The sequence below is a fragment of the Equus caballus genome, chromosome 17, assembly GCF_041296265.1.
Source record: "Equus caballus isolate H_3958 breed thoroughbred chromosome 17, TB-T2T, whole genome shotgun sequence".
Lineage (NCBI taxonomy): Eukaryota > Metazoa > Chordata > Mammalia > Perissodactyla > Equidae > Equus > Equus caballus.
The window spans coordinates 101,041,350-101,068,628 of NC_091700.1; the positions used below are offsets into that span (position 1 = coordinate 101,041,350).

Consider the following 27,279-nt stretch of genomic DNA (forward strand, 5'->3'; position numbering starts at 1 on the left):
AAATGGAGAAAAGAAAGAAAAGAGCCACACTGTGCGCCTGGCTCCTCCCTCTCCTCCCCTCCAGGACGGACAGCAGCCAGGAGCTCCACTGGGCCCCCTCAGGCCTGTCACTCTTGGCTCCTCCTCTCAGGGGCTGGCCTATGCTTGGTCCTCGAGCCCACAGCCACTGCTGTGTCCCAGACAGGAGCACGCGAGGAAGCATGTCCTTCCCACCCTCCTTGAGCTGGATGCCCATCTCTGTCTACACTGTAAGTTCCCAGAAGAGCACCTTCCAATGGCCTGACTCCACATCTCCATCCCAGAGAGCATCATGGTTTCCAGCTCGACCCAGAGCCCCACAGCTGGACCTGCCTGTCAGGGGGCCCTCACCTGTCATTACAGGTATGTCGTCCAGCTCCCCGCCTGCCCCGCTGCCCCATGTGCAATGATCAGTGGGCAGTCCTCAGAAAGAAGAGAATGTCTGCTTTAATTGGCCAGTAAAATACATTGCAAGTCGTTAGTATCTTATAAACAGAGACATTAAGTTACAAATCCGTGTTAAAAATTGCAGTTCGATGCAGCCTAATGGCTGTCCCAAAGTTTACTTTTTCCAACATTTTCCTCCTCCATTATTGTGACAAGTAACTTACTATCTGCCATCTAGATGAAGAGTCTGAGGGACAGTGCTTGCAAACAAGAACAGAGATAGGCACAGGGTTCCACGCATCCGAACAGCACTTTCCGAAGCCGGCACCTGTGGCGTGAGGACCGTCTGGGAGAAGTTGGCAAACAGCTGGGGGGCTGACCGCCCCTGTCAGGACCCCACCCAGGAGGAGCACAGCCCTCTGTGGCCCTGACAGCTCCTGGGGGCTTCAAAGACAGTGGATCCCTGCTCCTGGGCCTGGTGTCTGCACGGCAGGTGTCTGCTTCCAACTCAGCATTCCTCCCTCCCTGATTCTCCCTGGAGAACCTTTAATCGGCTCCGTGAGACACACGGCCCATTTCACCCTCCTGCAGCACCCTCCCCTTCAGTGAGAACAGGCTGGATGTTCTGAGTTACTTTGTATCAAAGGGCTAATAAAAAAACGGTCCTTTAAAAACATTAGGAAAGACAGCTTGAATATGATACACATTTCTATTTTAAAAATCTTCCCCAAACTTCCACAAAGGGTGGTAAACGTGGATTCTACTTTTAAGCCCGTGGATGGCAAACCAACACAATCTGTGCCTGAAGAGGGCCCAGCAGACACGGCTCAGCCCCTGGCTCATCTCAGTGGCTGGTGAGGCGAGGCTCCAATCTCCGCAGGCAAGACTGGACCCCCAGGAACTCTGCAGGAGGACCCTGGTGCCCCCAAACGCCAAGGGCGTCCTCCAGTTGGGATCTCAGTGCCGTTCCACACAACCCAGCACAAAACGGACCTCCAGCAGGAAGGAGCCAAATCGCAGAGCTGAGCCTGGAGCCTCGCCACGGCCACAGGACCACAGGCTCCGGGGAAAGAAGATGCTCAGTGTCCGGCCGAGCGAAGCAGAGCCATGAAGGAGAGCCAGGGGCCCGGGCAGGCCGCAGAGCCAGCGAAGGTGCATGTGGGCAGAAGCGCGTTGCGGCCATGCACATGACTGGCCCCTCGCTCTAGAAAGGCCAGCTCCGTCCCGGCCACCAGCGTGAATAAGGTGAGTGCAACCACAGAGATGGCCCCGGAGCCTGGGAGGCCAGGGGCTCGGGACTCTGTCTCCCACTGACACCGCGGGTCCCCTGCTCGTTGGTTCCACCTTGTCTCCTCCTCCACAGGCGGCTTTGTGGGGCGGCCTCACATGGAGTGGGTGGAGACCTCAGACTGCTGCCTGATGTAGCTCTGGAAGCTCTTGTCCCCGATGGGGTGCTCCCTGGAAGGAAGGAAGGGGCACGTGAGGGGCAGCCCACTCTGCTGTGCCCTGTAGGATGCATGTGTGCTGTAAGGGCTGCAGGCAACATGGACAGCAAAGGCTCCTCGAGGCCGCCCAGGGAAGCACATGACCCTGGTCACAGCGTGTAGGTGGCCCATGTGCACACACGTGTGGACACTGAGCTCCGGGAAGCGCAGTGCTGTTACATGTCTGGGTGGCCCTCGCCTGTGGCGGGTACTCAGTCCTGCCGCAGACTGGTGTGTGTACAGCTGTGGCCACCGGACACAGGACCCGGCCCCCAGGCTGTATCCACTGTGGCTTCATGGTGGTCAACAAAGGTTAGTAAGGGTTAATGAAAGGTTAACAAAAGGTTAGCAAAAGGCCAAGGTGGGCTCTCTCAACACAGGGGCCAGGGTTGGGGGTAGGGAGGCGCTGCCTGGAACACTGTCTAAGGGCCCTGGAGAGCAGAGCGAGGTCCTGCTCTGAGGGAGGCTGGAAGCCTGCCCCAGGCCCCAGGCTGCACACGGGTGGCTCTGAGACAGGCCTGGCCCCCAACTCGTCCAGACCCAGAGTCCCACAACCAGGACGCCATACTCACTGGCTCCCATACTTGGTCCTCTTGAACTTGTCCCTCTTGTACTGCGCGTGCTCCTGCTCCAAGGCCCCAACCCCGGCGATGACCTGCCTCAGTGTCTTGTAAGTCTCCTGGGGGTCATCGATGATGAAGGTCGAGTACTCCTCCTGCTCTGGCCCATCGTACACGGATCTGCTCCCACAGGCCTCTGTCAGGAGAGGCCAGAGGTCAGGGCACAGCAAGAGAGCCCAGACAGGCTGCCTCCTCGGGCAAGGGCTGACCATTCATGGCAAAGGCACAGAAAGAAAGCACTCCCCAGAGCCGGCCAGTCCTGGGCTCTGGAGAAGCCTGCAGGGGCGAGAGACCAGGGCCCAGCCCTCTCCAGCAGCGCTTCTCTGGGGTGGCCTGTGTCTGTCCACGCCCCACGGCTCACAAGCTAGACCAGCAGAGAGGGCTGCTCCTAGACGCTGGGCCAGGCTGGCCAAGGGCCTGTGGGGTCAGCCCAAATCCGTCTGGGCAGATGAACTCGAGGAACACCCATCTGAGAAAGGGGTGCCAGGGCCCCACCCACTTCTCTCACCCAGCATTTACAAGGACACGCGCACCGCCTGGGGACATGCAGGGCCCAGAAACTGTCCTTACAGGTGTCACCTCTCAGCCAGTCTGTTCCAGCGGCTTCCTAGGATCCCTGTCTGTCACCTCCACCTGCTAGGCAGGTGACTCTCTCATCAGACCCCACGGGAAGCACCCAAACACCTGAGCTGGGCCCCCAATCGGTCTCCAAACACCTGAACTGGGGCCCCTATCAGTCCCCACACACCTGAGCTGGGCCCTACACTCCAGGGCCACAGAGACAAGACAGCCTAGGTGAGCTGGCATCCAAGGGCTCACCAAGCCCTATTGCTATTTCCTTATCACAGAAAGTTCCAGCGTCTACTTTACTGTCTTTACTTCCAAATCAGGGGAAATCTCTTAATTCTTATTGAAAAATCACACCTGTGCAAAGGAAAACTGGGAAGATTTAAGATTTCAAAGAAAACGGAATTTGACAAGAGCAAGATAAGGGATCCAAACACAAGGAAAACAGAGGAAGAGAAGGGGTGGGGGGGTGGGGGTCCCAGGTGCCTGCGTGAGCCCTGCGGGCGCGGCCTACTCCTCTTTCAGGTGATGTGTGGGCTACAGGCTTGACGTCAGACCAGTCACCACTGTCCTAACGTGGCCACGGGAAGGTACTTAAGCTCCTGGCCTCAGTGCACCTTTCTGGGAAAGGGGGCCCCGGGGCCCACAACAAGGACTGAGTTCACCCTGGAGGCTCCTGGCCGGGGCCTGGTGGGCCTGGTGTGAGCTGTGGCTGCCACTGTTAGTTAGAGATGGAGAAGGGGGCAGAGGCAAAGGAACGTCACCGTACCGACGGAGGGCTCAGGCCCAAACAAGCACGTGGGGCTGACAACCACAACAGGTGAGCAGAAGCCACAGAGAATTCTGGCTGCAGGACAGGCATGGCATCAGCAGGGAGGGCTGATGCCTCTGACGAGGAGTCTTCCGCGCAGGTGTAGACAAGGAGTCACAGGAGACAGCACTAGGGGAGGGATCAGGTGCCTCTGAGCTCTGGGTGCCATGCTCACTGCTCCATGAGGTTGCCGCACCCAGTCCTCGGGCTCATGTGGCTGGGCAGTGCCCAGCGGTCGCACTTCACGGAGGAGGAAATCAGGCTGGCCTATGCATGCCCTGCCCTGCCTGCCTCACAGCAGGTGCCAAAGCTGGCTCTGAGCTGAGGCCTGTGCATCTGGATGAATCCCACTGCGGGGCACTGAGGGGTGAGTGCTGGATGTGACCCGAGAGGCCAGGCCCGTGGGGGTCCCAGGACCGGGTGTGTGACCAGCTTGCCATTTTGAGAACAAGAAGGAGGAGGCATCCATAAGCCACGTGAGAAGCAAAATTCCTGAGAGATTATTAAATAGATCACAAGCTGAGCTCGGGGAAGAGAAACAAAATGGGTCCCAATGGCGCACGACACTTCCTCTGTGATAAGGTTATAAACCAAGAGTGTCTGCGTCCACTTCAGCAAGGCAGCTGACACGTTATGGAACAACTCGAGGACAGGACCCGAGCTGCAGAGCAGATGATGGGCAGCTACTCAGTGGTTCGTGCTGACCAACCACCATGCCCAGTTCTGAATGACGGATGGACTGAAGCACGCGGCTCTGGGCCGGCGACTGTGGGCTCAGACACACAAAGTTGGACATCAGGCTGGTGACAGCAGGGAGAGAGACCCAAGAGACCACACTCCTGACGTGGTCCATGACTCCAGCCTCCTTAGGCGTACAGGATGGGACTAAACTACGCTCTGAACCTAGGTTAGGACAGAGAGGCCTGTGGAGACAGTGCCTTCAGCTGACCAACTGCAAAAAGGTCACGGAGTGCCCTGGCGGGAAGGGGATGGAAACACTCGACGCTTATTTAATGGCTGTGTGCTTGACGCCCTGTGAGGTCAACCCACTCCATCTTCCCCAACTCCCTGAAAGTGGGCACTAATGCCTGCTTCGTAGATAAGGAAACAAGTGGCTTTCCCAGGACACAGCACAGCAGCGGTGACCTGCCACCACCTCGAGAAGCTCGTTAGCGTTAATCTTGGTGCAGGGGCCCAAACCCTGGTTCAGGCCTGCAGCACGGACCTCTGGGCTGTCCGTGCCTGCGTAAGTACTGGGCTTCACTGTCACACACCTCAGGGGGCTGTTAACGAAGCAGAGTGTGCCCAAGGAGGGTGGCCACGCGAGACCAGGCCACACGAGGGATGTGGGGGACACTGACGGTCTCCTCTCCCACAGGCGACTGCAACCCAGCTTCCTCTGAGCACTAAAGGGCTGCCACACCCACAGGAGAGGCGTGCTGCATCAGACAAAGCGAGCCCCAGGGGCTGAGTGCCCAGTACGACAGACTAGCTAACACAAAGGGAGTGTCTCGAGGCAATCAGAACGCTCTGACCCAAACTATCTGCCTCAAGAAAGCATTGAGATTCCGGGCAAAGGCCTGAAGACAAGTGAGAAGTGCCTCGTGCTGTGGTGCCTAGAAGTGAGCTGTGAGGCCTCCAATCATGTTGACGTTCTATGAACACTTGTTGTCTAGACAACTGCTATACTGAATAGGAGGCTGGGTGTGCAAGAACACTTTCCATGTGTTTGTCTACCCATCCATCTATCCGTCCATTCATCATCTGTCCGTCTATCATCTCTCCATCCACCCATCCAGCAAACAGATTTTGGGTTCCTCCTTTGTGCCAGGCAGTGGGGTAAAGAAGCCCTGCCTCTGCTCTCAAAGGGTCACAGTATATTGAGGTGAACAGATCAGAGATGACTGTCACTGCAATGACAGAGATGAGCACCAGCTATCAGGATGGGTGTGAGAAAAGCTCCTGGGAGGGGGAGACTCACAGGACAAATGGGTGTTAGCCATACTTAGGGTGGCATCAGAGGAAAGGCACAGGGGTTTGCGGGCCAGTGGCATTGGGGCAGCCCCAGGTGTGCCACTGCTAGGGGCAAAGAGCGAGGCAGTGAGTGGAGAGGTGGCTGGAAGGTGGCTGACAGTGGAAGGCCTCGTCAGTCTCATTAATGAACCTGTGTCTCACACGGTGGGCTCACCTCTCCAAGGTTCTTGGTTCTACCCTCCAGTGTTCTGGTCACTCTTACTACTGTGTTGGGAAGAGCTATCACCTCCGCCTCTAAGGTCTTTGCCACCCTGAGGCCTCATGCAGCCTCAAGGCCACTGCTACAGGGCTTCCTGGGACCTAGGAACCAGGTACCGTGTGTGGCATGCTTGCTGGGGGAGAAGCCTCTGGTGTGTGTGTGCATGAATGTGTACATGTGTGTGCAGGTGTGTACATGTGCACACATATGCTGCTATCTGTGCATGTGCACATACCTGCATATGGGCATGTGTGTTCACATGTGTACATGTTCAGTTGTCTTGCGTGTATGTGCATGTGTAACTGTATGCATGTGTGGCTGTGTGTGCATGCACATGCATGTGTGGCTGTGTGCACACGCATGTGTGCCTGTGCATGTGTATGCGTGTGTGCATGTCCGGGCATACCCCAGATGAGCCATCTGACAGCACAGTGTGGGGCTGGGAAGAGGCGAGGCTGAGCTCACAGAGGGGCAGCTGTGTGTTCAGCACAGCAGGACTGCAGGCTTTCCTCGGCCATGGCCCATGACTGACACCTCTGTGTAGGTCAGGAGAATGAAAAGGGGGGTCTGTGGGCTCAGTTCCAGGCACGCTCAGCTCTATGTCACACTCTGCAGGGTCCACCAGCTCTGAGAACCACCAGACCTGACACAGGGCCAACACAGCTCACTCGCCTCCCAGCGGGCTCTCCTCACATGTACCTCTCCCAAATACAGCCCCAGACGACCATCCCGTGTCACCAAATGTGTCCAGACTACACTGTTTAATTCTTTAGAGCACGGGACCAACAGAATGTCAGGGATCATGAGACTTTGTGAATGTTACACCTGGAGCTGTTGGGCATACATGTGCACACATGCTCACGTGTGACCACACACGTCCACAGGGCTCACGTGTCTTCACACACACCCACACAAGTGCCCATAGCTCATGTGTCCACACATGCATGCAAGCGTCCACACATGCACAGCACCCACACACAACACGCACGTCTGTCCACACTGGTCACTTATCCCGTACGCATGTCCACATGCATCACACATGCTCACACATGTACACACATGCACACGAATGCACATACATGCCCACAAACGCGTCCACACACACATGCACATGTCCCACTGGAAGGCACAGAAGCTTCTCAAGAATTTGGCGGCTCAGAGAGTGAAGCTGGATTCCACCTTAAGATTATCTACAGAACCTGTTACTACAGCAGTTCTGGGACAGCTGTCTACCCTACAGAGAGATTCTCCCGCTCAGAGCTATGACAACACCACCACAGGCCCAAAGAGGCCCCAAGGGCTTACTTCCCCAAGTCACCTCTGCAGGAAGTTCTACATGTCACCAGGACCCCGGCAGGTGTCCCCAAAGCTACACCGACCTCGTGTGATGAGAGGCTGGCCACGCCCTACTCTTACCTTGCATCTTCTCCAGCTTGCTCATGTAGGAGTTAAAGAGGGAGTAGATGCGCTCTGTCTCACGGTCCCCATCAATGTCCAGCTGGATGTTTGCTGGGAGGCCGCTGCCCGAACACAGCAATAACAGAATGGAAGGAACAACATTATTAACCATGACACCGATTCTCTTAAAGATCACTAAAGGTGAGGAGTGAGCCGAGACTGAACTTGTCCCGACAGGGGCTGGGGCATTTGTGCGGTCTGTGACCAGCACACGGGCACTTAGAAGTGACTGGCCACGGTCTCAGAGAACCAGAGACCTCTTGGTGCCCACAGATCTGCCAGAACAACAAGCAAATGGCACACTTTTTCTGCTGCGAAAAGAGACGACCTGGAACAAAAACAGCCCAGCCGATGAACTCGGGCCCCGAGGGTGGTGGGCTGCCTGGGGGATGCGCGGGTCCCCTCCCCTCCCTGAGGCAACAGGGGGCTTGTGACACAGATGCCCAGGGCCCAGCAGGGATTCATCCCCAGTTCAGCTGCTTGTCTGTGATGCCGGCTCCTATTTCCCGCCCTGACAGCTCTGGGGATCTGTCACACCTCAACTGCGAGACACAGCAGTGGTCACCGTGTTCAGGAATCACATGGGCACAGGGACCGGCTGAGCACCCTGCTGGGCTTGGGCACCCAGGCCTCCTCCCAGGACTGGCAGAGGAGCCTCCAATGACCCTCAGGAGGCCCAGCTGGTGGCAGGGCAGGAAGGGCTGCCTCAGTTTCCCAAGGAGGGGCTGCGAGAACGGTGGATCCTTCCAGACCCTTCTGAGAAAAACCAGGCCAGAACCTGCCCCTGGGGTCTTCTCTCTACCTAGAGCCCCTCCTCGACTCCCCAGGGATGGCCCCAACACCCTGCTGAGTGGGAGGACCCATGAGGCTCTAGGCCCCTGTCAGTCTGCACAGAGCCTTTGTGAGGATGGCCCAGCATGGGCTCCTTGAGGACAGAGCGGGCCGTGCACATGCAGCCTGCCGAGTGGGCAGGGCTGCATTTTAGCCCCAATGCAGCTCCGGGGCAAACTTCTTTGCACAGTGCCCAAGCCGGATCACTGTGCTCAGCCACATTGGGCAGCTGGGAGGGCCCTAGAGGCTGGAGAGGCACAGACCTACCTGGTGCAGGGGGAGCAGCCGGTGGCCGTGTCCGAGGAGGCCCTGCAGCACAGCCAGTGGCCGTTGAGGTAGGCGGAGGGATGGTAGACGGTGAGTCGCTTCTGGTTGCACTGGCTCACCTTGGTGAGCACGTCAATCCAGGCCTTGGCCTCCACACAGTTGTTGGCCTGGATGTACAGGGCTCGCTCTGGCTGGATGACCTGGAACATCTGGGGGACAGAGAATGGGCTTAGGGGCCACGCCACAGGATCTGCTGAACCACAGGGTCAGCAGATGGCCGGTCATCATCATCGATGCCTGTGAGCCCAGGGGCTGTGGGGGAAGGGTCTGGAGCCGACCTGGAGGCTGGGACAAGCTCAGGGCCTGCAGTGGGAGGGTCTGGAACCTATCTGGAGGCTGGGAGGAGCCCAGGGCCTGCAGTGGGCGCAAAGGGCTTTCTGTTGCTCTTGAACTTGACGGAGCCAGATGCCACAGCCCTTCCCCTGGGGAACCCACGAGCAGTGGGGGCCATGGGGACTGAGGAGGTCAGCATGACTCAGCTGGGACACCTGGTCAGCCTGGCCATGGCACTTCCTTTCCTGGGGCCTCGGGGGTCCCCATTGGAAAAGCAAGGGAGTAGCATAGCTCGCCTTCCCCCCTGGGGCCATTAGATCATTGGGGCTGGTCTCCCTAGGTCTCCATATTTTTTAAGCTGGGACCGGCTTTCCTGCAGGCATGTCCTGCCCCGCTTCCTGTCCTTATCCCCAGACCTGCCTCAGGGCCTTTTCACATGCTGCTGTCTCCATCTGAAAGGCTCCTCCCTCCCCGACCTGACCACCCTGGGGACTCCTCCTCCCTGAGGCTTCTCTGAGCCTCCACTGCCTTTCCTATTTATTATTCATTCAACACACTCCTGAATACCAGGCGCTGTCCTAGGTCCTGGGGACACAACATGCCCATTTCAGCCCTCGTGAACTTCCTACCAACGAGAAAGATAAATGTGAGTGCGAAGTGCAGGGGGCAGGGGAGGCTCATGATGTAAGGGAGGGGTCAGGAACGGACCCTCTTAAATAAACGCGCCACCAGCTGAGATCAGAAGGATGACTAGGACTTAGGTAAGTTGAATAGGAAAAGTAGGGGATGGAAGGTGTTCCAGGCAACAGGAGGGACAGTAGGCACAAAGCTCCTGAGGCCAGGGAGCGTCAGGTGCTCCCAACAGGAGCAGGCCAGGATGCACCCAGAAGATGGGGGTAGACTCGGGATGGGTGGGGGGCCAGAACCCTAGGAAGGCTCTTGCAGTAGACTTGTCAGAGGAATGAGGAGAGGCCAAGAGTGAGGACGTCAAAGACGATGGTAGCCTCTTCCAAGGGGTGGGGTATGTACCTGCGTGGTGGTGCAGGCGTTGAGGGATTTGGGGCGGGCGACTTGTGGTTCTGAGTTCCCGAGGAACAGCAAGGCTCACGCACAGAGCCCATGGCCCACCCGCCTTGCCCTCAGGCATGTCACACAGGCCTCAGGGGCACCGAGCTGTGTGGCTATGACCCCCAGTGGAGGGTGCGCCTCTGGACGGGGAATTTTGTCCCACTTGTTCTCACGGGCCGGTCCTCTGACAGGGCTGGGCACACTGCAGCCCTTCCAAAATGCCTCCTCGGTGGAAGGCAACAGCAGCCTGGCAGTCATGGCTGGGGCACAGCCCTGAGGAAGGCAGCAGGAGAAATGGCCAGAGAATAAATGATGCTAAAACCAGGGGTTGTTCTAAAGCCAAACTAAGAGGCTGGTGGACCGAGACAGCTCAGCTGCTTCCAGTGTTTTCCACACCCACTTACCCTGTGTTCATGCTGGAACATCGCCCACCAAGGGGGCAGTGCCCCTGGTCCCCATCGTGGGACAGCCATGGGGGGGTGTAGACAGGATGCTGCCCACAAAGGAGGTGAGTGTGCCAGCTCCCGTACCAGGTATGACAGTGCCAACACCCCCGGGTCCAGGGAGAACCCCCATGCCATGGGGCCATCTGCTAGCCTAAGAAATCGCCTCAAAGGGTCCTGGAGGAAGGCAAGCGGGAGCTGCCACCTGCGGCTGAGCCGTTCAGCTGTGGAGCTGCCTCCTTCGTCGTCTGGCAAACACCGCCCACCGCAGGCCAGGGGCTGACCTCAGGCCCAGATGGAGATGTGAGCTCAGGGCACCTCAGCAAGCCCGGACTGGCCCAAACAGCCCTCCAGCATCTCCCAAAGAGGCTGAGCGGCCCTGGGCACCTACTGAACACCAGGCCATCAAGCTCTGCCCATGGGCGAGGCAGACAGACAGAAGGCCAAGAGGATGGTGGAGGCCCCGCCGGCTCTGAGAGGCAGAACCTGACTGGGTCCTGATCCTAAACTGAGACGATGCCTGTCCTGGAGCTGCCGGGTCTGGAAATGCCACTGGCTGCAGGGAGCCCACATCGCACAGGGAATGGCTGTGCTCCTGGGCGAGCGGTCACTGGGGCTGGCTCCTGGTGTCCAAAGAAGTTGCTCGAAGGCCTGACCCTGGAGACCCCAGGCCGTCCATGCGGTTGGCAGGAGGCACCATTCAAAGACAGACAATGAAGCCAACAACCACAGGCACTGGGCCTGGGGCCACTCTGGCCCTTGGGCTGGACAGGCGGTGTCCGAGTTCCTAGGAGTGAGTTCACCCCCTTCGCAGAGTCCACTGCTTCATCCACAGATGGGTCAAAGCTGAGCTCATCCCCAGGATGGCGGTGGGGAAGAGGTGACCCCGGACTCAGTGCACACCCTAGAGCTGGCCCAGCTGCTCTCGGTGACCTCAGAGTGCGTGGCCATCAGGGTCTGGAAGGTGTGGCCGCTGAGTGCATGGAGGTTGCCCGCCAAGCCAGCCATTCCCCACATGGCAGCTGCTCTTAGGAGTGCGGGACATAATTTATGGAAAAAAGCCTACAGTCACCAACCCCAGCACCCTTCTCTCCCCCGTCCAGTGGGGCATATTTTTCCGCAAAGATCCCGAGTAACAACCCTTGGTGGGCCCCTGCGGGTCCTGACTGGACCTCCCCGAGGAACAGGATGCACCGTGGGAACTCGACATGGCATGAGGGATGAGTCGACTCAGCACAGGCCCCGGCCCCGAGCACAGGCCAGTGCCCCCTGGGGACGTGCACCACAACTGCACCTGCACCAAGGACACGGAAGCAGGAGGGGCTGCGGTCCCGAAGGCGAGGACAGCGGCTTTGTCCCCCCTGTCCTCTGCAAGGGGCCCTCCTGTCACCATCGCCATCAGGGAGACCTGGCCAGCAGGGCGGTTGCTCCATCCACTCCAGCCCATGGCCAGGAGTGTAGACGGGGGAAGAGCTGTGAAAACATCCCAATGTGGGGCTACCGGAGAGAGGCCAGCTCATGACACAAGGATGCCACACACTGCTCCCAAGGGAGGGGAGCCGCTAAAGGCTGGAGGGTGCAGGGTCATGGTCTGGGGTTGCTGGTTCCTTTAAAGCTGGAAGCCTGGGGAATAACCTGTAGAATTTTCAGTTTTAACGTTACTTATTATTTACAGCCTCACCTTGCTCTAAAAAAGACTGCAGGTGACTCACAAAAAACACATGTAATGAAATAGAAAACGTAGGAGATGTTTAGGAAATAAGGAACTGAGAACAGAACCGGGAACAGACAGGAGAAAAGAGGACACAAGTGTGCAGTTTCGGGTGAAAACAGACAAACCAGGAAAGCCTTGGAGCAGCGGGCTCTGTGCTGAGGCCATGGTTGGGAGGAGCCGGGGGCATCACATCCCTGTTTCCGTGCCTCTGGGCAGAGCCACAGGGCTACGCTGTGGCAGGGACTTTCCACAGAGACCATACCCACACTGCCCCCCTCCCCAACCCCGAGAACAAGGTCGCTGGGGTGAGAGTTCTCCCATGGGGCCTTGTGGAGGGAACAGGAGGGGGCAGAGAAGGGGCAGGAAGGGACAGGAGGAGACAGGAAGGGGCAGAAGGGGACAGGAGGGGGCAAGAAGGAACAGGAGGAGGCAGGAGGGGACAGGAAGGGGCAGGAGGAGACAGGAGGGGGTAGGAAGGGACAGAAGGAGACAGGAGGGGACAGGAAGGGACAGGAGGGGGCAGGAAGGGACAGGAGGGGGCAGGAGGGGGACAGGAGGGGGCAGGAGGGGGACAGGAGGGGGCAGGAGGGGGAGCAGTGGCCATGGTCCGGGAGTGGGGAGGCAGCAGTGTTTCCTCCTCCACAGTGTTGCGAGCGCTTGGAGACAGGAACACAAGCCCTGTGCCTGTGGGTGGGCCCCACTGTCCCCCACCTGGTGGCCCCACAACACCTGGGAGGCGAGCATGGGACTGGGGTTCCCTAAGCCGTCCATGGATCTGAGAGGTTAACACAGTGGAGGGCAGGAGGTTCCCACAGCCCTTCGAGTGGGCACAGGGCAATCACGCCCCTCCTGGCCTCGTGACAGGCTGGCTGAGGACCGTGGCACCGCTCACTCAGGCCCTTCACGGCGCAGGTGGGCTCCGGCCTGCACCATGCCGTGTCTGTGCTCACATGTCAACAGAACTCACAGGTAGGACTCGTTGGCACGTGTGACGTGGGACAGCAGACCGACAGCTGCATCTAATGACCGTGCAAGCTCCCACGGCCAGGGCTGGGGCCACGAGTGTCCACACATACGGCATCGGGAGGGACTGCAACCCCTGAATAAACAGGGCCCCAGGAGTCCTCACAGTCCCAACAAACAAGCGGATGGACCTCTGTGGGGAGGAGAGAAATCTCCCACAGCAGAAAACCAACAAAGCAGGTGGGTCAGAAACCATGAGGATGGTGCAGAGTTCGAGGAGCACCAGGGCTGACAAGCTGGTGTGTCTCCCCAGGAGCCATGGGTTAACCCCAGCTGGGCTTCATCTGCCCGGTCATGCGTCCCCTCTGGGGATTCCTGACAGATGCATCACCAACCTGCACGGCCGACCCCGTGCAGGACACCCGAACTTAGGACGTCCACATATTCTGGCCTGCGTGCTGAGAGATGTCGCAGCCGCAAAGCACGGGAGTGGCTGAGGAATGTTCCAGATCAAGTAGCTGGCAGAGGACTCTCACACCGCGACCCTGGCTGGGAGGGCTTGGAAAACAATGCCATGAGGTGGTTACGGGACAACCCGGAACCTGACGCGGACTGCGGGTCGGTCACAACTGTGGTCAGTGTCAGGAGTCCTGACCCTGTCACTGGCGGGTCAGGTAACACAAGGTCTTTGTTTTCAGGAAACACACCCAAGTGTCTACAATGTGCATAGAGGGACAAGGAGGAGAGGATCATGCCCGGCAACTTGTGTCCCTATTCTGTTCTTGTGACCTTCCTGTAGGTTCAACACACTAGACCAAAAGAAGTCTATAGAAATCGTGCGCGGTCCCACAGCCTGCCCCTGGACCTCCTTCCAGCAGGTTCTGCCCGCCCAGCCAACCCACAGGGAGAGCCAGGCTGCTGTGCTCCACGGTTGGGACTCTAAGCCATGCAGTGCCTCGTGAGCATCGGCTACTGCAGGCCTGAGGGAGAAGCAGGCAGCGGACTATGGGGACGTGAGCACAGGGGACAGAGACGAGACTGCGGATTGCACTCACATTCTTCATCTTGAAGGACTCCTCCTCCAGCGGCTCCACTGCCAGGATGTTCTCGATGGGGATGCTGCACAGCGGAGGATCTCCTGTGAGAAAGGGGTTGTGAGCACGGCCCGTGGCCTCTGCAGGTAGGAGGGTCAGCTCCTGTGCTTGGGAGAAGCGGCTGAGGGACTCACGACCATGGGACAGGGGACAGCCGGAGTCCGGAGAGTGCCCGGGCCTCATGTACACGCTCCCGGTAGGACCCGATGCCTCGTCCATGAGGATGTCGAGGCCTCTCATCATGCCCTGTCTCCAGGACCACGTTCCCACACTTTTGTGGGAGAAATCACTTCCCCGATGTCCACGGTCTAGATCTGAGCCACTGCAGACCCCAGGGAATACGGCCTAACAGTCATGACCCCCAGTGCCCGCGAGACTGGGTTCCCACACCTGCACCTGAAGCTGTGGCCGCCCGCCCCTGCCTCTCGCCAAGCCACCTCCTGCCAGGCCTCCCTGTGCCCTCCGTGGGGCCTACCACCTGGCTCCATCTCCCTCCAGGGAAGCAGACAGGAACCAACGCGTTCCATCCCCCAAGAGCGGGCTGTGGAGACGGCCGGCAGTCCTGTTACCTTTGTTTCTCTGGTAGGTGAATTCGTGGTTCGTCAGGCGGAACCATCTTTTCTTGAAATTCTTCATCCCAAAGCGTTTCCGTCCTTGCGCTCTCTTGATCATGAACCTGCCATGGACAGGAAACACTGGTGGTGACGTCTGACGCCTGGGGCTCGGCCCCCGCCCTTCCGCCTGTGGCCCAGAGTCACGTCTGCAAAATCGAACAGCCCGTCCCCTCCGTGCTTGTTGTACTCCACCAGACAGTGGATTTCCAGCATCTCAGTTTTATTTCCAAGGGAAAGACTAAGACTTTAAAAGGCAGATGTCCCTACTTTTGAGAAGCTTAGTCCCTGTGCTGCAGTTAACCCTAGGCCACAAGTCCATTCCCACAACGGTCCCTCCCGCAGAGCAGCTGCCCCTCCTGCGTGCATCCTGACAGAGCCCTCAGAGTGAGGGCTGGGGGGCGAGGCCTGAACCTGTGTGAGTGGACATGCCTGAGTGTCCAGGGCCGTGCGGCCTCTTCCCCTTCCTCCCAGGATGGGTATCTCTACTCTGCAAGTGCACCCAAAAACAGACACAGAGATAAGGTAAACAGCATGTCGTGGACGTGCCCTGAGTGCTGTCTGGGTGCATTTAAGGCGACCTGCGAAGGCCCCAAAGGTTTGGGCTACCCAATCCTAGAGCCCAGTGGCCATGTGGCAGGACGCCCTACTTCTCAGTCGGGGCAGCCAGGGAACCCCCCCGTTTCTGCTTGGGCCCAGGCCTTACCCCTCCTTGAGCAGGAGGGGCTGCTCTACGCTCTTGGGGTCTCTTCTTCCGGAGGACGAGATCAAATCCAAGAACTAAAGTGGGAAAGCAGCAGATGGTTAAAACGTGAACCGGCACGCTCGATGCATTTGCTCTGACATGGAAACGATGCTGCAATGCTGTGTCTCCTCTTGACCCCAGAGGAGGGCAGATCTGGGGAGTAGCTGTCAGCATGCTGGGTACCTGTGAGAACCGTGGGGTCCTGAGCTTGTCTCCACCGTGGCTGGGGAGCTTCGGCCCCCACTAGACCTCCCATGGCCCCTCTAGACGGTCCCCCTGCACGCCAGCTGGCACCTCCCCAAGAGGCTGCCGGGCTTCGACAACACCAGGAGGTTCACCTGGATTTTAACAGGAGACCTGGGAAGACGTCTGTGGATCTGATGCAATGCGGGCTCCCCCAGCTGTCTGACCAGCCGTCCCATCTCCCACGAGCCTTCCACTGTGGTCTCACCAGGGTGGGGCCCCCAGTCCCACATCCCACCACCCGTGTGGATTCCTCCCATCGGCGGATGGCTGCCCAGCCCCTCTCCCTTCCCTTCCTTCTGGATCTCAGGTTTTTGAGATTTCTGAGAGACAGATGCGTACAATGGCTTCTCAACAAAAGAGAAGAGTGAAGCTTTGGGATGCAGAGGAGTGTCTCCCCAAGCACCATGCCTTAATGGGTCTGAGGTCCCAGGGCTCCATGGCTCTGAGGCATCCAGGACAAGGGGACCAGGAGCAGACAGCAAAGGGGGACAGGACATGGGAATTCACACAACAAATGGGGGTGACAGTCTATGGAGGTCTAACGTGCAGTCACTTAGAGAGGACGGGCTCGGACGTGAAAAGTGAAGGACAAGATTCCATGAAGGTGGGCCTCTGCGTTTCCAGCTGGAACTGTGGTGGGGGGCATCGCATGACACTGGAATTGACCAGAGCTCTGAGCTGCTCAAAATGGTCCATGGTCAACTGCACGTTATGTGAATTTCGACTCAGTGTCCCTCTGGAGCAGCATGTGACACGGGGCCGCAAGTCCATGAGAACCGACGTCAATACTCACGTTCTTCACTGCATCAGCATACTTCTGCTCGTTGAAGAATTCATAAAATGTAGCCATGTAGGATTCCTTAAAACTGGCCTAAAACAAAACAGGTTGCCTAATGAAAGCCTGCCAGTCTCTCAGCTCCTGGCCCAAATCTGAAAACTCCAGAGGCACCAACCACAAAGAGCCTCGGCTGTGGTCATTGAAAAAGGGAGGTGCTGGGTGTTGGGGGTGAGGGTCCCCAGAGACACCCAGGGGCAGCAGCCTCAAGTCACAGAAGCTTGCCAAAACCTGCAGATGCGATGAATTCCACTCGGACTGTGGTTTTATTTATTTAATTCACTTTTTCGCTTGAAGAAGATTGGCCCTGAGCTAACACCTGTGCCAGTCTTCCTGTTTCATACGTGGGACGCCACCACAGCATGACTGATAGGCTGTGTGTAGGTCTGCACACGGGATCCGAACCCACGAAACTACGCCACCGGGCCGGCCCCAAGGCTGTGTTTTTAAAAGCTAACTACAGGGGCCTACCCCGTGGCCGAGTGGTTGAGTTCACGCGCTCAGCCTCAGTGGCCCAGGGTTTCGCCAGTTCAGATCCTGGGCGCGGACATGGCACTGCTCATCAAACCACACTGAGGCAGCATCCCGTATGCCACAACTAGAAGGACCCACAACTAAAAATACACAACTATGTACCAGCGGGCTTTGGGGAGATAAAGGAAAAATAAAACCTTTAAAAAAAAAAAGCTAACTACATGGGGGTCCTCGGTGCGTTCTCTGCTACGAACGACTCAGCACCCTCCTGACATGGTCACTGACACCGGCTCCTGGGTCTAGAACATAGTCACTGGGACGGAGGCTCTTCGGTGAGCCAGGGGCTGGCGGGAGTCGGACAAGCCCAGGAACGCAGGGACGGCCTTCGCAGCAGTGTCCCGAGGACCCCCCACCGGCACAGTTCTCACGTCCAGGTCACTTTACTGTCTCTGAATGGTATAAGAGGGAGGTGGGTGTGTGCACACCTCAGACCCAGCAGGTGGCGGTTCATCGGAGCTTTGAGCCAACAGAAACGGGACTGACTGGTAGAGAAGATGATCCGAGCCCTATGTGCCTTCTGCTTTGCTCTGACTCAGAGAAAGCCAGGCGTTTGCCCAGAAGGGGGCTGCCTGTCTGCAGTGATGGGACCCTGGTTCACTCATGGCCCCACAAAGATCAGAATGAGGAGGGCAGGTGGGCAAGGCTTCGGTTGCTGCTCAACCCCCTCCAGACAGAGGGGAGGCCTCATCCACTCAAGCTGGCTGCCGGGAGCAGTCAGAGGTGAGCTCCACCCCAGGAGCCCGCCTTGGTCTCCACATCACTGTCCAGAAGCACCAGCACCCAACACCCTCAAAACCGCATCAAGAGGCTCGTCCTTGGGCCGTGGCCTGGAGCAGACCAACGTCCTCTCTGAAGGGGTGGCAATGAAGGCCAGACAGACACAGATCTCTCACCAAAAGGGGCAAAATGAGCACGGAGCCCAGGCAGGAAGGGGCATATGGTGGGCTGTGTGTGGACGAGCCTTCAGTCCCCGGCACAGACATCCTGAGGCCGCCGCCCAGCTCACTGGCAATCTACGGCAGCCAAGTGCTGGGAACTCAGTCTGCCAACTGCACACAGAAGTGGACGCCACCCTACAGGTGACAGGGATGCGCCACATGCTGCCTTGACCCTCCTCTCAAATGGGAGCTTCACAGCTCAGCTGGGCAAAGAGGCTCGGAAGGTGCCAGAACGTTCTCTTAGGCTGGCTGGTGGGGATGCCATGCTGGTTTTACTGTCCTTTATCCTCACAACTGAGTTAAACACAAGCTTTTTCCTCGTATTAAAAAGACAACTAAAATACAGGACTTACGGACTTTGACTTGGATAAGCTGCCCAGAGTCTGAATGGTCTTGGAGATGAGAGTCAGCGTCCTGGACGTCTGTGGGTCCTGTAGAGACAGGGAGGGGACGTGGGCTTCGTTTCAGTTTTACAGAAATGCTGTGATTGAGCCCAGATCACCCGGTCAACAATGTGAACATGTCACCTGGGGCTGCCGCAGCACAGCCACCGTCTCAAGTCAACAACAAACATGCAAACACTGCCTTCCAGAAAGTTCATCCAGACCCACCCAGCCCGCGAGGTCTGGGAGATCCAGACCCCAGACCCTGACTCAGACCCCAGACCCCTCAGTACTGGCTGCTTCAGGAGGACTGGCTGGTTTAGGTGGACTGGCTGGTTCAGGAGAACTAGCTGGTTAAGAGGACTGGCTGGTTTAGGAGGACTGGCTAGTTCAGGAGGACTGGCTGATCTGGCCTGATGCTCACTTACCGTGTGGTGAGGTGTGAGCTGGAAGAGGTTGGGGGACAGGATGGCAGGAGCGAAGAACCTCAGGAAAATGAAGCTGCTCACAGCCGTGTACCTCACATCCAGGTCATCTGTGGCCAGGACACAGAGAGCTGAGTCAAGGGGGCTTTCTGCCACGATAGCACTGAGCTCTGAGGAGGGGCGAGGGCTGTAACCCAGAGCCCTGCTCCTCCAAAGGGCCTCCTGGAGGCAGAGGTGCAGGCCTGCAGCTGTCTCCCTACTCCACCATCTGCTCTGTCTCTCTCTCCCACTGTCTCCGGTTCTCTATTTCTGTCTCTCCCTATCACTGTCTCTATCTCTGTCTCAGTCTCTGTCTCTCTCTCTCTCTCCATCTCAGTCTCTCCCTATCTCTCAGTCTCTGTTTCTCCCTCTTTCAGTCTCTCTGTCTGTCTGTCTCTAGCTCAGTCTCTGTCTCTCTCTCTCTCTCTCTGTCTCTATTTCAGTCGCTCTCTCTCTCCATCCCAGTCTCTCCATCTCTCTCTCTCTCTCAGTCTCAGTCTCTCCCTCTTTCTGTCTCTCTCTCCCTCTCTGGCTCTGTCTGTCTCTCTACACCCCCGCCGTCCCCCCTTACTGAAATCCCAGCACCACTTGGCATCTGGGCTGTCAGAGACACGGCCTCACTTGCCAGGCCCCGTGGTGTTATGGGGAGAGGGCTCCTCTCTGGGCGGTTTACTCACATCCAGGGTGGGAGGACAGGCTTTGTTTCTATCTATTTACTCGCTCCCACTCCAGAGGTTCTGCGGCTCGGGTATGCTTGGTACCTGCTCCCCAGGACACTAGATGCTCTTCAGTGGGGAAGGAGCCAGGCTCTGAGAGCAGGAGGGTGGGGCCGGGGGCAGGAGTGGGTCCAGCTTGCGAGGGCCTGTCTGGGCCATGGCACTGCTCTGGGGCCTGGAGGCCAAGATTCCTGGGGCAGCAGGACACACCTGGCTGATCTATGGTTCCCAGGGAAAGAGGGGTGGGGTCGGGCACAGGGCCTGCGGGATGGGTGGGGAGGCGGCCCGCACTGCCCTCCTGGGCCTTTGAGACCTGGCCTGCGCCAGCACGCACCCTGCATCTGGGGCCCCAGGTAACCTGACACTTCCCATCAGGGTGGGACGCCTTGCTTTGCCCCCCGGGAGGCCTGTGTGGGTAGCCCCTGGTGGCTTCTCAAGGAATCAGCATAATTAAGAAGAGAGCAACCCTCCCTGGAACCCTCCTGTCCCAGTCCCCAGAGAACTCGTCCTCTCTGACACAGGGCGCCGAGCGGCAATGTGACCGGCTGCAGCAGGAACCTGTGGGAGAACCAGGCAGGAGGTTCCTCTGACTGTAGAGGCCCAAAAGCAGACAGGCCAACGCTCCGTCCCTAGCAAGCCAGCACGATGAGACTCGGGCAGTTGGCCTTCCTGTCCCATGCAGGGCTGGGGCCTGGTCACCCGGACAAGAACAGACAGGAGCCATGCACAGACGGCAGCAGGACACCGGGGAGGGATGGAGCCATGTGGATGCCCAGCCCTGGCCCAGTGGCCATGTTATGACCGTCTTCACATGGACTCTGAAACATCCCTTCTTGGTTCTGAGACATCTGGTGGGGGCAGGCACCCACCCGGCGGGGCTGTGGTCATTTCCCGCGGGGGAGTGTGTCCACATGGGACTGACCTTGGAAGCGCTTGGCAGCCGCCTCGCGGAGAGAAAAAAAGATGTCGCACATGACAGTTGGGCAGCTCACTCCCGACTTGGTGATGACGTTGAAGACACGGTCCACGTACTGCCGCAGCGTCTCCTGCAACAGGGCACGGTCAGACCCCAGCGCCTACGCACACTCTCCCTGAGGCCACCATGCAGGCCACATGGAGCACCAGGACCCCCAGGGAGCAAGTCGGGGGTCTGGGTCTCGCTCAGAACATCCTAGCAGCAAAGGAGATACTTCCCAACGCAACAGAAAAGCCCCTCCCTTAAACCAGGTCCTGACAGCAATGACGACTCAGGGGCCAAGGAACCAGAGTACAGGGAGCGGGGAGCCGTGCCCCTCCCCGCCCGGTGTCATCCACCCAGCACGAGGTCATGGGGATGCGACTCTGAAGGCAAGCCCGACTCCTTTTTCTAAAGGAGAGAAGAAGCGGATGCCGGGCAACCATCTGAGCTGCGCGTCCTGTTGTTCAGAGCAGGACTCGCTCAGGGAGCAGCCCGAGGCATCCGCCCAGCCTGTGTCTGCTGAGAGGAGGGAGGACGGCTGGGAAGGTGGGTGGCTGCCGAGGCCACCTCCCCGGGAGATGGGAAGGAGCTGAACCACAAGCCACAAGAGACGCAAGCGAGCAGGGGTAAAGGACAGTGGCACTGGCCACTCAACAGCAGCTGAACAGTCGACCTTCCCACCTCAGGCTCCAGGGGCACCCCCACCCACGTGACTCAGACTGACCCAGGGCCTCCAGGTGGCTCCGGCCCCGGAAGGCACTGGGGGGAAGAGAGCTCCGTACCATGTTGCTTTCGAGGCTTTCACCGTCTTTCAGCTTCACGGGGTCGATCTCGCAGGGCTTGTGGCTCTGGCAGATCTGGAAAAGTGTCCACACAGCACTGAGGGTGGCGGCCGGGGCAAAGGGGCATGGGGCAGCGGTGGCAGGCTAGAGGCAGACTCGGGAGCCATGTTCAGAAGATGGCTGCCTCCAGCCCCCACCAAGCCACTGGAAGCAGCCCTCGGGGAGCGAGCAGATACCTCAAGTGATGGGTCTTCTGGAAGACCACCCATGTCCACTCACGCGGGATTGGGCTCCGCAGAGTGAAATGAGGTTTTGACCTCAAGATGCTGCCAGGATTTGCTCACAGATGGCACCAGGACGCTATTTTGAGTCTTCTCACATCGCACAGAGCCCATTTTTATGACACTGTTCTGGGGGACATTCCGCCTGCCCAGGCATCCCACCCAGGGGTCAGGTAGGGGACGCTGAGTCATTTCAACAGGAAACATGTGGCTCCTCAAAAGCATCTGACAACTGAGAAGAGACAACAGGAGGGCCGTCCACACCGCAGGGGCTCAGGAACAACTTGAGCCCACGAGCTCGGCCACTCAGTGCTGTGGGAGGGACCTATCCTCAGGAGAAGCAGCTTTGCTCCTGCATGTCCTTCTGCCTTTAACAGAATGGAGTGTTTTTTGTTTTTTTTCAAAGATTGGAACCTGAGCTAACAATTGTTGCCCATCTTCTTTTTTTTCCTGCTTTTGCTCCCCAAATCCCCCAGTCCATAGTTGTACATTTTAGTTGTGGGTCTTTCTAGTTGTGGCTTGTGGGACACCACCTCAGAGTAGCCTGACAAGCGGTGCCATGCCTTTGCCCAGGATCCGAACCAGCAAAACCGTGGGCCATCGAAGCAGAGCACCTGAACTTAACCACTTGGCCACGGGGCTGGCCCCTGCAGGGTTTTAACTTTTTCTTTTTTGAGGAAGATTGGCCCTGAGGTAACACCTGTGCCCATCTTCCTCTATGTCTTGTGTGTGAGACACCAGCACAGCATGGCTGGATAATTATTTTTTTTATTTAAGAAAATGAGAAACATTCCAGAATCACAGGAAGGTCCCGTGGGGAGGCTGGGAAAGGAGCTGAGACTAAAGGACTAAAGAACAACTCTTTGCTTGGATGGGCTGGTTGCGCACCCACCCGTCCTCCTGGGGATCATCGCCCTGCCTAGCAGTGCTGGGGGCTTCAGGGACACCCGTTCCTGTCCTCCACCGGGGCCCTTGAGGTGGGACCCCTGCTCGCCTCCCCCTGGGGCCCTCGCGGGGGATGCCCACTCACCTCCTCTATGGTGGGCTTCAGGGTGACATGCAGGTACTGCATCCCTGCCAGCTTCATCGTCTCGTCGATGCACTTGGATGTCAAGGAATTTCCTCGGAAGATGGTGTTGGGGTCCCTGGAAGACAGTGTCGGGTGACTTGTTCCCTCGGGATGGCAAGGTGTCCACGGAGCAGGCCCGTTTCGCGCGCCGTCATTGGCCACGGCACCATGCCTGCCGATGACTCTGCTGTCAGGTGGAGCAGGATAACACAAGACCCAGCTCCACAGCTGGGGTCCTGAGCCCCTCCCTGGCTGTGTCCCAAACCCTCTGTGCCAAGTGCAGCAACACACGGACGCTGCTCCAGAGGGACAGGAGCTGCCCACTCCCAAGCTACTAAGGACCCATCCTGGGCCGGCGTGGGAGTGACACAGGCTGTGCCTCGTGACCTCACCAGGGTGCCAGTCAGGCCTTTCTGAACCCAGAACACTGGGGAGCCACGTGCCCAGCAGACCCATCTCCCAGAGCAGGCACAGGTCCCCTGACATGGGTGAAAGGCTGATGCAGCACAGACCACAGGCACTGAGCCCGTCCCGAAGGCAACTGTTCACCCCTTCCTACACACATCCCTTGGATTTCCAGGAGAGAAGGGGCAATTTTAAAAAACAGCTGATGTGTCTCTGAAAGAGAACCTGAACCTGCGTGGATTCCGGTGGCGGCCCACAACTGCGCTTGGGGCCTTCCTCCATCCCTGCCCTGCCCCGGGGGCACTCACTGTGTCCGCTGCACCTCTGCGCTGGCAATAGCGCTGATGAAGGGCACCACGCGGCCATAGTGCAGGAAGAGCCGCACCAGTGGGATGGCCGCCTCCTGCTTCTCTCTGCAGACCTCGCCCAGGACATGCGCCGCAGATGCTGAGACAGGCTACGGATGACAACAGTGATCAAGGGCGCCCAGACCTGCCCACGGTCCCCAGCAGAGGGAGAGGCGCACCATCCTGGGCATGACCCAGGCCCGGGGGCCAGGCTGTGGGGGAAGAACCAGCACAGAGGAGGCAGCCCAGGTGCTGGGCCACAGCGGGTATGGGGCAGGTGGGGGCCAGACAAGGGGTGCTGGGCAGGCAGCGGCCAGGCAGGTGAGGTCCGGGCAGGAGGATGTGGGGCAGGGCTGGGGTAGGTCTTGCTCCAAGGGACCGCAGGCGCACGGCCCTGGGAGGGGGAGCCTGGCGCAGTACCTCCACGTCCGCTGACTTGAGCAGCAGGTCCCGCAGGGGGCTGTATGAGTCAGAGGAGAAGACGTGGTCCTCCGTGTAAACCACGTTCAGCCGCAGGGACCCCAGGTCCCCTGGCTTTAGGTTCTTACTGCCATTGTCTCGGGGCTGGAGAAAGTACCTGCGGGGACGCACGGACGCAGCATGAGGGAGGCAGCTCCAGGGCCAGTTCCCGCCAGGACGAGCCCAGCATTCTGCTCCAGCTGCCGGGGTCTCAGGCAGGAGGGCCCGGGATAGTTCTGTAGGGCTTCCCCCTGCAGGGTCCATGCATGCAGGGACGTCCTCCGAGAAGCCCCCACAGGGTCCGTGCATCTGGGGATGTTCCCTGAGAAGCACCCACAGGGTCCGTCCATCAAGGGGACATCCCCTGACACAGCCCCTGCAGCGTCTGTGCAGGGCACACAGTCGCTTTAGCAGTTTTTGGTCACTCTTCCCTTCGGTCCGACCCTGTGTGGCCACAGGAGCGAGGTGGGAGGCATGCTGAGGCCCAACTTCGATGTGGATTCACTGGGCTATGCCTGACGCCCAAGCCCCTGTACATCCTCCTTGACCACAACACTTAGAAGGGCACAGAGTGGGAATGCCAGCCATGGGCAGAGGCTGGTTGGTGGCTCCCGAAGGGTGCCAGTTGCCTGCCCTCCGTGGTCAGGCTCAAAGCTGCTCTCCATTCTCAGGCTCTTGCTGTGACCCCCTCACTGATCTCTCCTGGCGCCGCTTCCCGAGGACTCTCCCCGACTCGGACGTGCCAGACAGGAGTGGTGGGCGGCTGAGAGGCAGCTTTGATTTTCCCGACTTTCACCTCTGCCCCTGTCCGCCAGTGCGCGCCAGCCCCCGCGGGCTCCTTACCAGGCCTTGTGGGAGCTGGACTGGCGCAGCACCTGCAGTGGGACCCTCAGCTCTCCCAGAAACTCGTCTCCAAATTTCAAGTTACTGGCGTTCCAGAGGTCCACCCTGAGAAGCAACAATGGTACACAGGTCTCCTTAAGGGATGACCTGGGGCAGACTGTCCCCAGTGCTGCTCCTTCCCCAAGAGGGTCCTGAGTGGAAGCCCTCAGTCCCACCATGTACATCTCCATGAAGTTCGACACAGACTGCATGCAGTCACAAAGCGCAGTCGAAGCAGGATGACTGTGCGCTGCAGGGGAGGGAGACGCTGACTTGGGTACGGCAGCCGGCAGTGTCCATCTCCCCTCTGCCTGGGGAGGCCCAAGTGCAGCAGGACCCTTGGCCCCTTGAGGGGACGTCTCAGCAGCAGGAGCCCTGCAGGGCGACCTCATCTGCAGCTCAGCGCAGTGGAGGGGTAGTCACAGATGACAGGGGCACAGGGGACTGGCCAGGCTGCCGGGGTCAACAGCTGGGGACTCCTGCCTCCATCACTGGGAGAGGAGAACTGGGGGTGCCAGACCCCCTTCTCCACCTGCACTCACTTGCGGCCCTGGGACCCACCAGCACAAACCACGACCCCTTGAGGCGGCGACACCCACACTGGGGAGGGGAGATGGGGCCGGGCCGACGCTACAGCCACAGTAGTGTTCACCTGGCTGGGGAGCCTGGTCACTCACTGACCCTTCTCCTTGGGGGGTATTCTCATTGTTCCCTCTGATTTGGGGCCATGGTGACCATACGTGAGCGACAGATGGAGGGATGGACGGACGGCATGCCCTGGTGCTAACAAGTGAACGTCATGTAGATTCCAGTGACAATTAGCCAGAGGTTACTCCATGAGCTGAAAGTCCAAGACTAATCATCACCACACCTGTGGTCAGAGGAAGATTCTAGAAGACTGCACCAGCCCTTCTGTTACCTCTGCAAGTTCTGGCGGGAGCAGGGGACATCGCAGAAGGCAAATGATGTTCTAAAGGACACAGGCATCAGGGACATGAAGAGGAACAGTGTCCCACACACGGCACTTTAGAACAAAGGAAGCAGAGCCTGTAATCTGCCAATCCACACCTCAGCAACATGGCAAATGAGGCTGGCAGCCTTTCCTTCTTTTTTTTTGCTGAGCAAGATTGGCCCTGAGCTGACATCTGTGCCCACCTTCCTCTCCTTTGTATGTGGGATGCTGCCACAGTGTAGCTTGATGAGCAGCCCAGTCCACACCTGGGATCTGAACCCGCGAACCTTGGGCGGCCCAAGTAGAGTGCACAAACTTAACTGCTACCCTGCCAGGTTGGCCCCAGTCTTTCCTTCTTTTTAATAAGAGAAGCATTTAAAAATATCTTTGCTTAAAAAAAGCAACTTGAACTTCACTTGCGCATTCAGAGCCCAGTCTTCCATCAGCACTTCTCTGAACAGAAGGGGCCGTGTGCACATGGCCAGGCCTCCCGCAACACCGGGGGGCCTCTGCAGGGACCTCCTCAGGCCTCAACCTGGGGCTACTCTGCCTCTGCTTCAGTACTTTGAAAGGGAAGATTTAAACTAACTGAAAACTCAACAAGATCTGTGTGAGGCCCCCGTCCCTCAGGCCTCAAGGGGGAGGGGGCAGAGCCCGAGGGCCCCACACCCGCAGCCGGTGGCCAGCCCTCCAGCCCAGAGCCCCCCACGGCCTGGTCACTGCTCTGCTGCAGGAGGGAAGATGTCCCAAGCAGTCCTGAAATTGGCGCCAGTAAACGTGTGCCCACAACCTCCAGGGGCAACGAGCACGGACCGTGCGCTGAGGACCCCACAGGTGCCCTGAGGCGGGGGCACCGAGCAGCCGGACCAAGGACCCCACAGGGGCCCCAAGCAGCAAGACTGAGTACCCTGCAGGGGTCTTGAGCGCTGGGACCAGGGTGGCTAGAGCTCGTGCCCCTGGCCTCTCAGAAGACACGGCCACGCGGCCCATGAAAGCGAGCTGGCTGTGGGTGGGGGATGACCTCCCAGCCCCGGCCCAGACCTTGGGAGGTGTACGGCTCTGGCTCCAGCCACAACTTCCGACATTCTGACGTTCAAGTTCCCAAGAAAATGGAAATTCCTTTCTGTCCGTTCTCCAGTTCTTAGAAACAAAACTGAGCACACAGGGGTGAGCTCAGGGGGCAGCCTAGCAGGAACCTGGAACCCCGTCCCCGCTCACCGGATTTCCAGTTTGTCCACGTCCTCCTCCTCAAAGTCGAAGTGGGACTTGCGGCTGTAGCTGGAGGGCCTGGTCACCTGCAAGGCAGACAGACAGCACCTTAGACCACACCACTGCCACTGCACACCATCGTGCCGACCGGCCCCTGGGCCAGGGAAGGCAG

The 27,279-nt window shown here is 58.6% G+C and overlaps 1 protein-coding gene across 3 annotated transcripts in view; it reads right to left on the bottom strand.

Annotated features, from left to right (window-relative positions):
* Positions 1-442: 442 nt before the first annotated feature.
* The window catches only part of RASA3 (RAS p21 protein activator 3), an 89,567-nt gene continuing 62,730 nt past the window's right edge, over positions 443-27,279 (bottom strand). For all 3 annotated transcript variants that reach the window (XM_023621903.2, XM_023621904.2, XM_070240030.1), the window contains 17 exons: positions 27,117-27,193; positions 24,908-25,012; positions 24,026-24,182; positions 23,567-23,715; positions 22,815-22,929; positions 21,504-21,578; positions 20,686-20,809; positions 19,012-19,118; positions 18,554-18,631; positions 16,687-16,764; positions 15,609-15,682; positions 14,861-14,967; positions 14,253-14,335; positions 8,677-8,885; positions 7,537-7,640; positions 2,462-2,645; positions 443-1,863 (listed from right to left, as the gene is read on the bottom strand). In XM_023621903.2, coding sequence (XP_023477671.1) covers positions 1,788-1,863; positions 2,462-2,645; positions 7,537-7,640; positions 8,677-8,885; positions 14,253-14,335; positions 14,861-14,967; positions 15,609-15,682; positions 16,687-16,764; positions 18,554-18,631; positions 19,012-19,118; positions 20,686-20,809; positions 21,504-21,578; positions 22,815-22,929; positions 23,567-23,715; positions 24,026-24,182; positions 24,908-25,012; positions 27,117-27,193 — 1,902 coding nt within the window. In that variant the 3' untranslated portion in view covers positions 443-1,787. The remainder of the gene's footprint in view (positions 1,864-2,461; positions 2,646-7,536; positions 7,641-8,676; positions 8,886-14,252; positions 14,336-14,860; positions 14,968-15,608; positions 15,683-16,686; positions 16,765-18,553; positions 18,632-19,011; positions 19,119-20,685; positions 20,810-21,503; positions 21,579-22,814; positions 22,930-23,566; positions 23,716-24,025; positions 24,183-24,907; positions 25,013-27,116; positions 27,194-27,279) is intronic.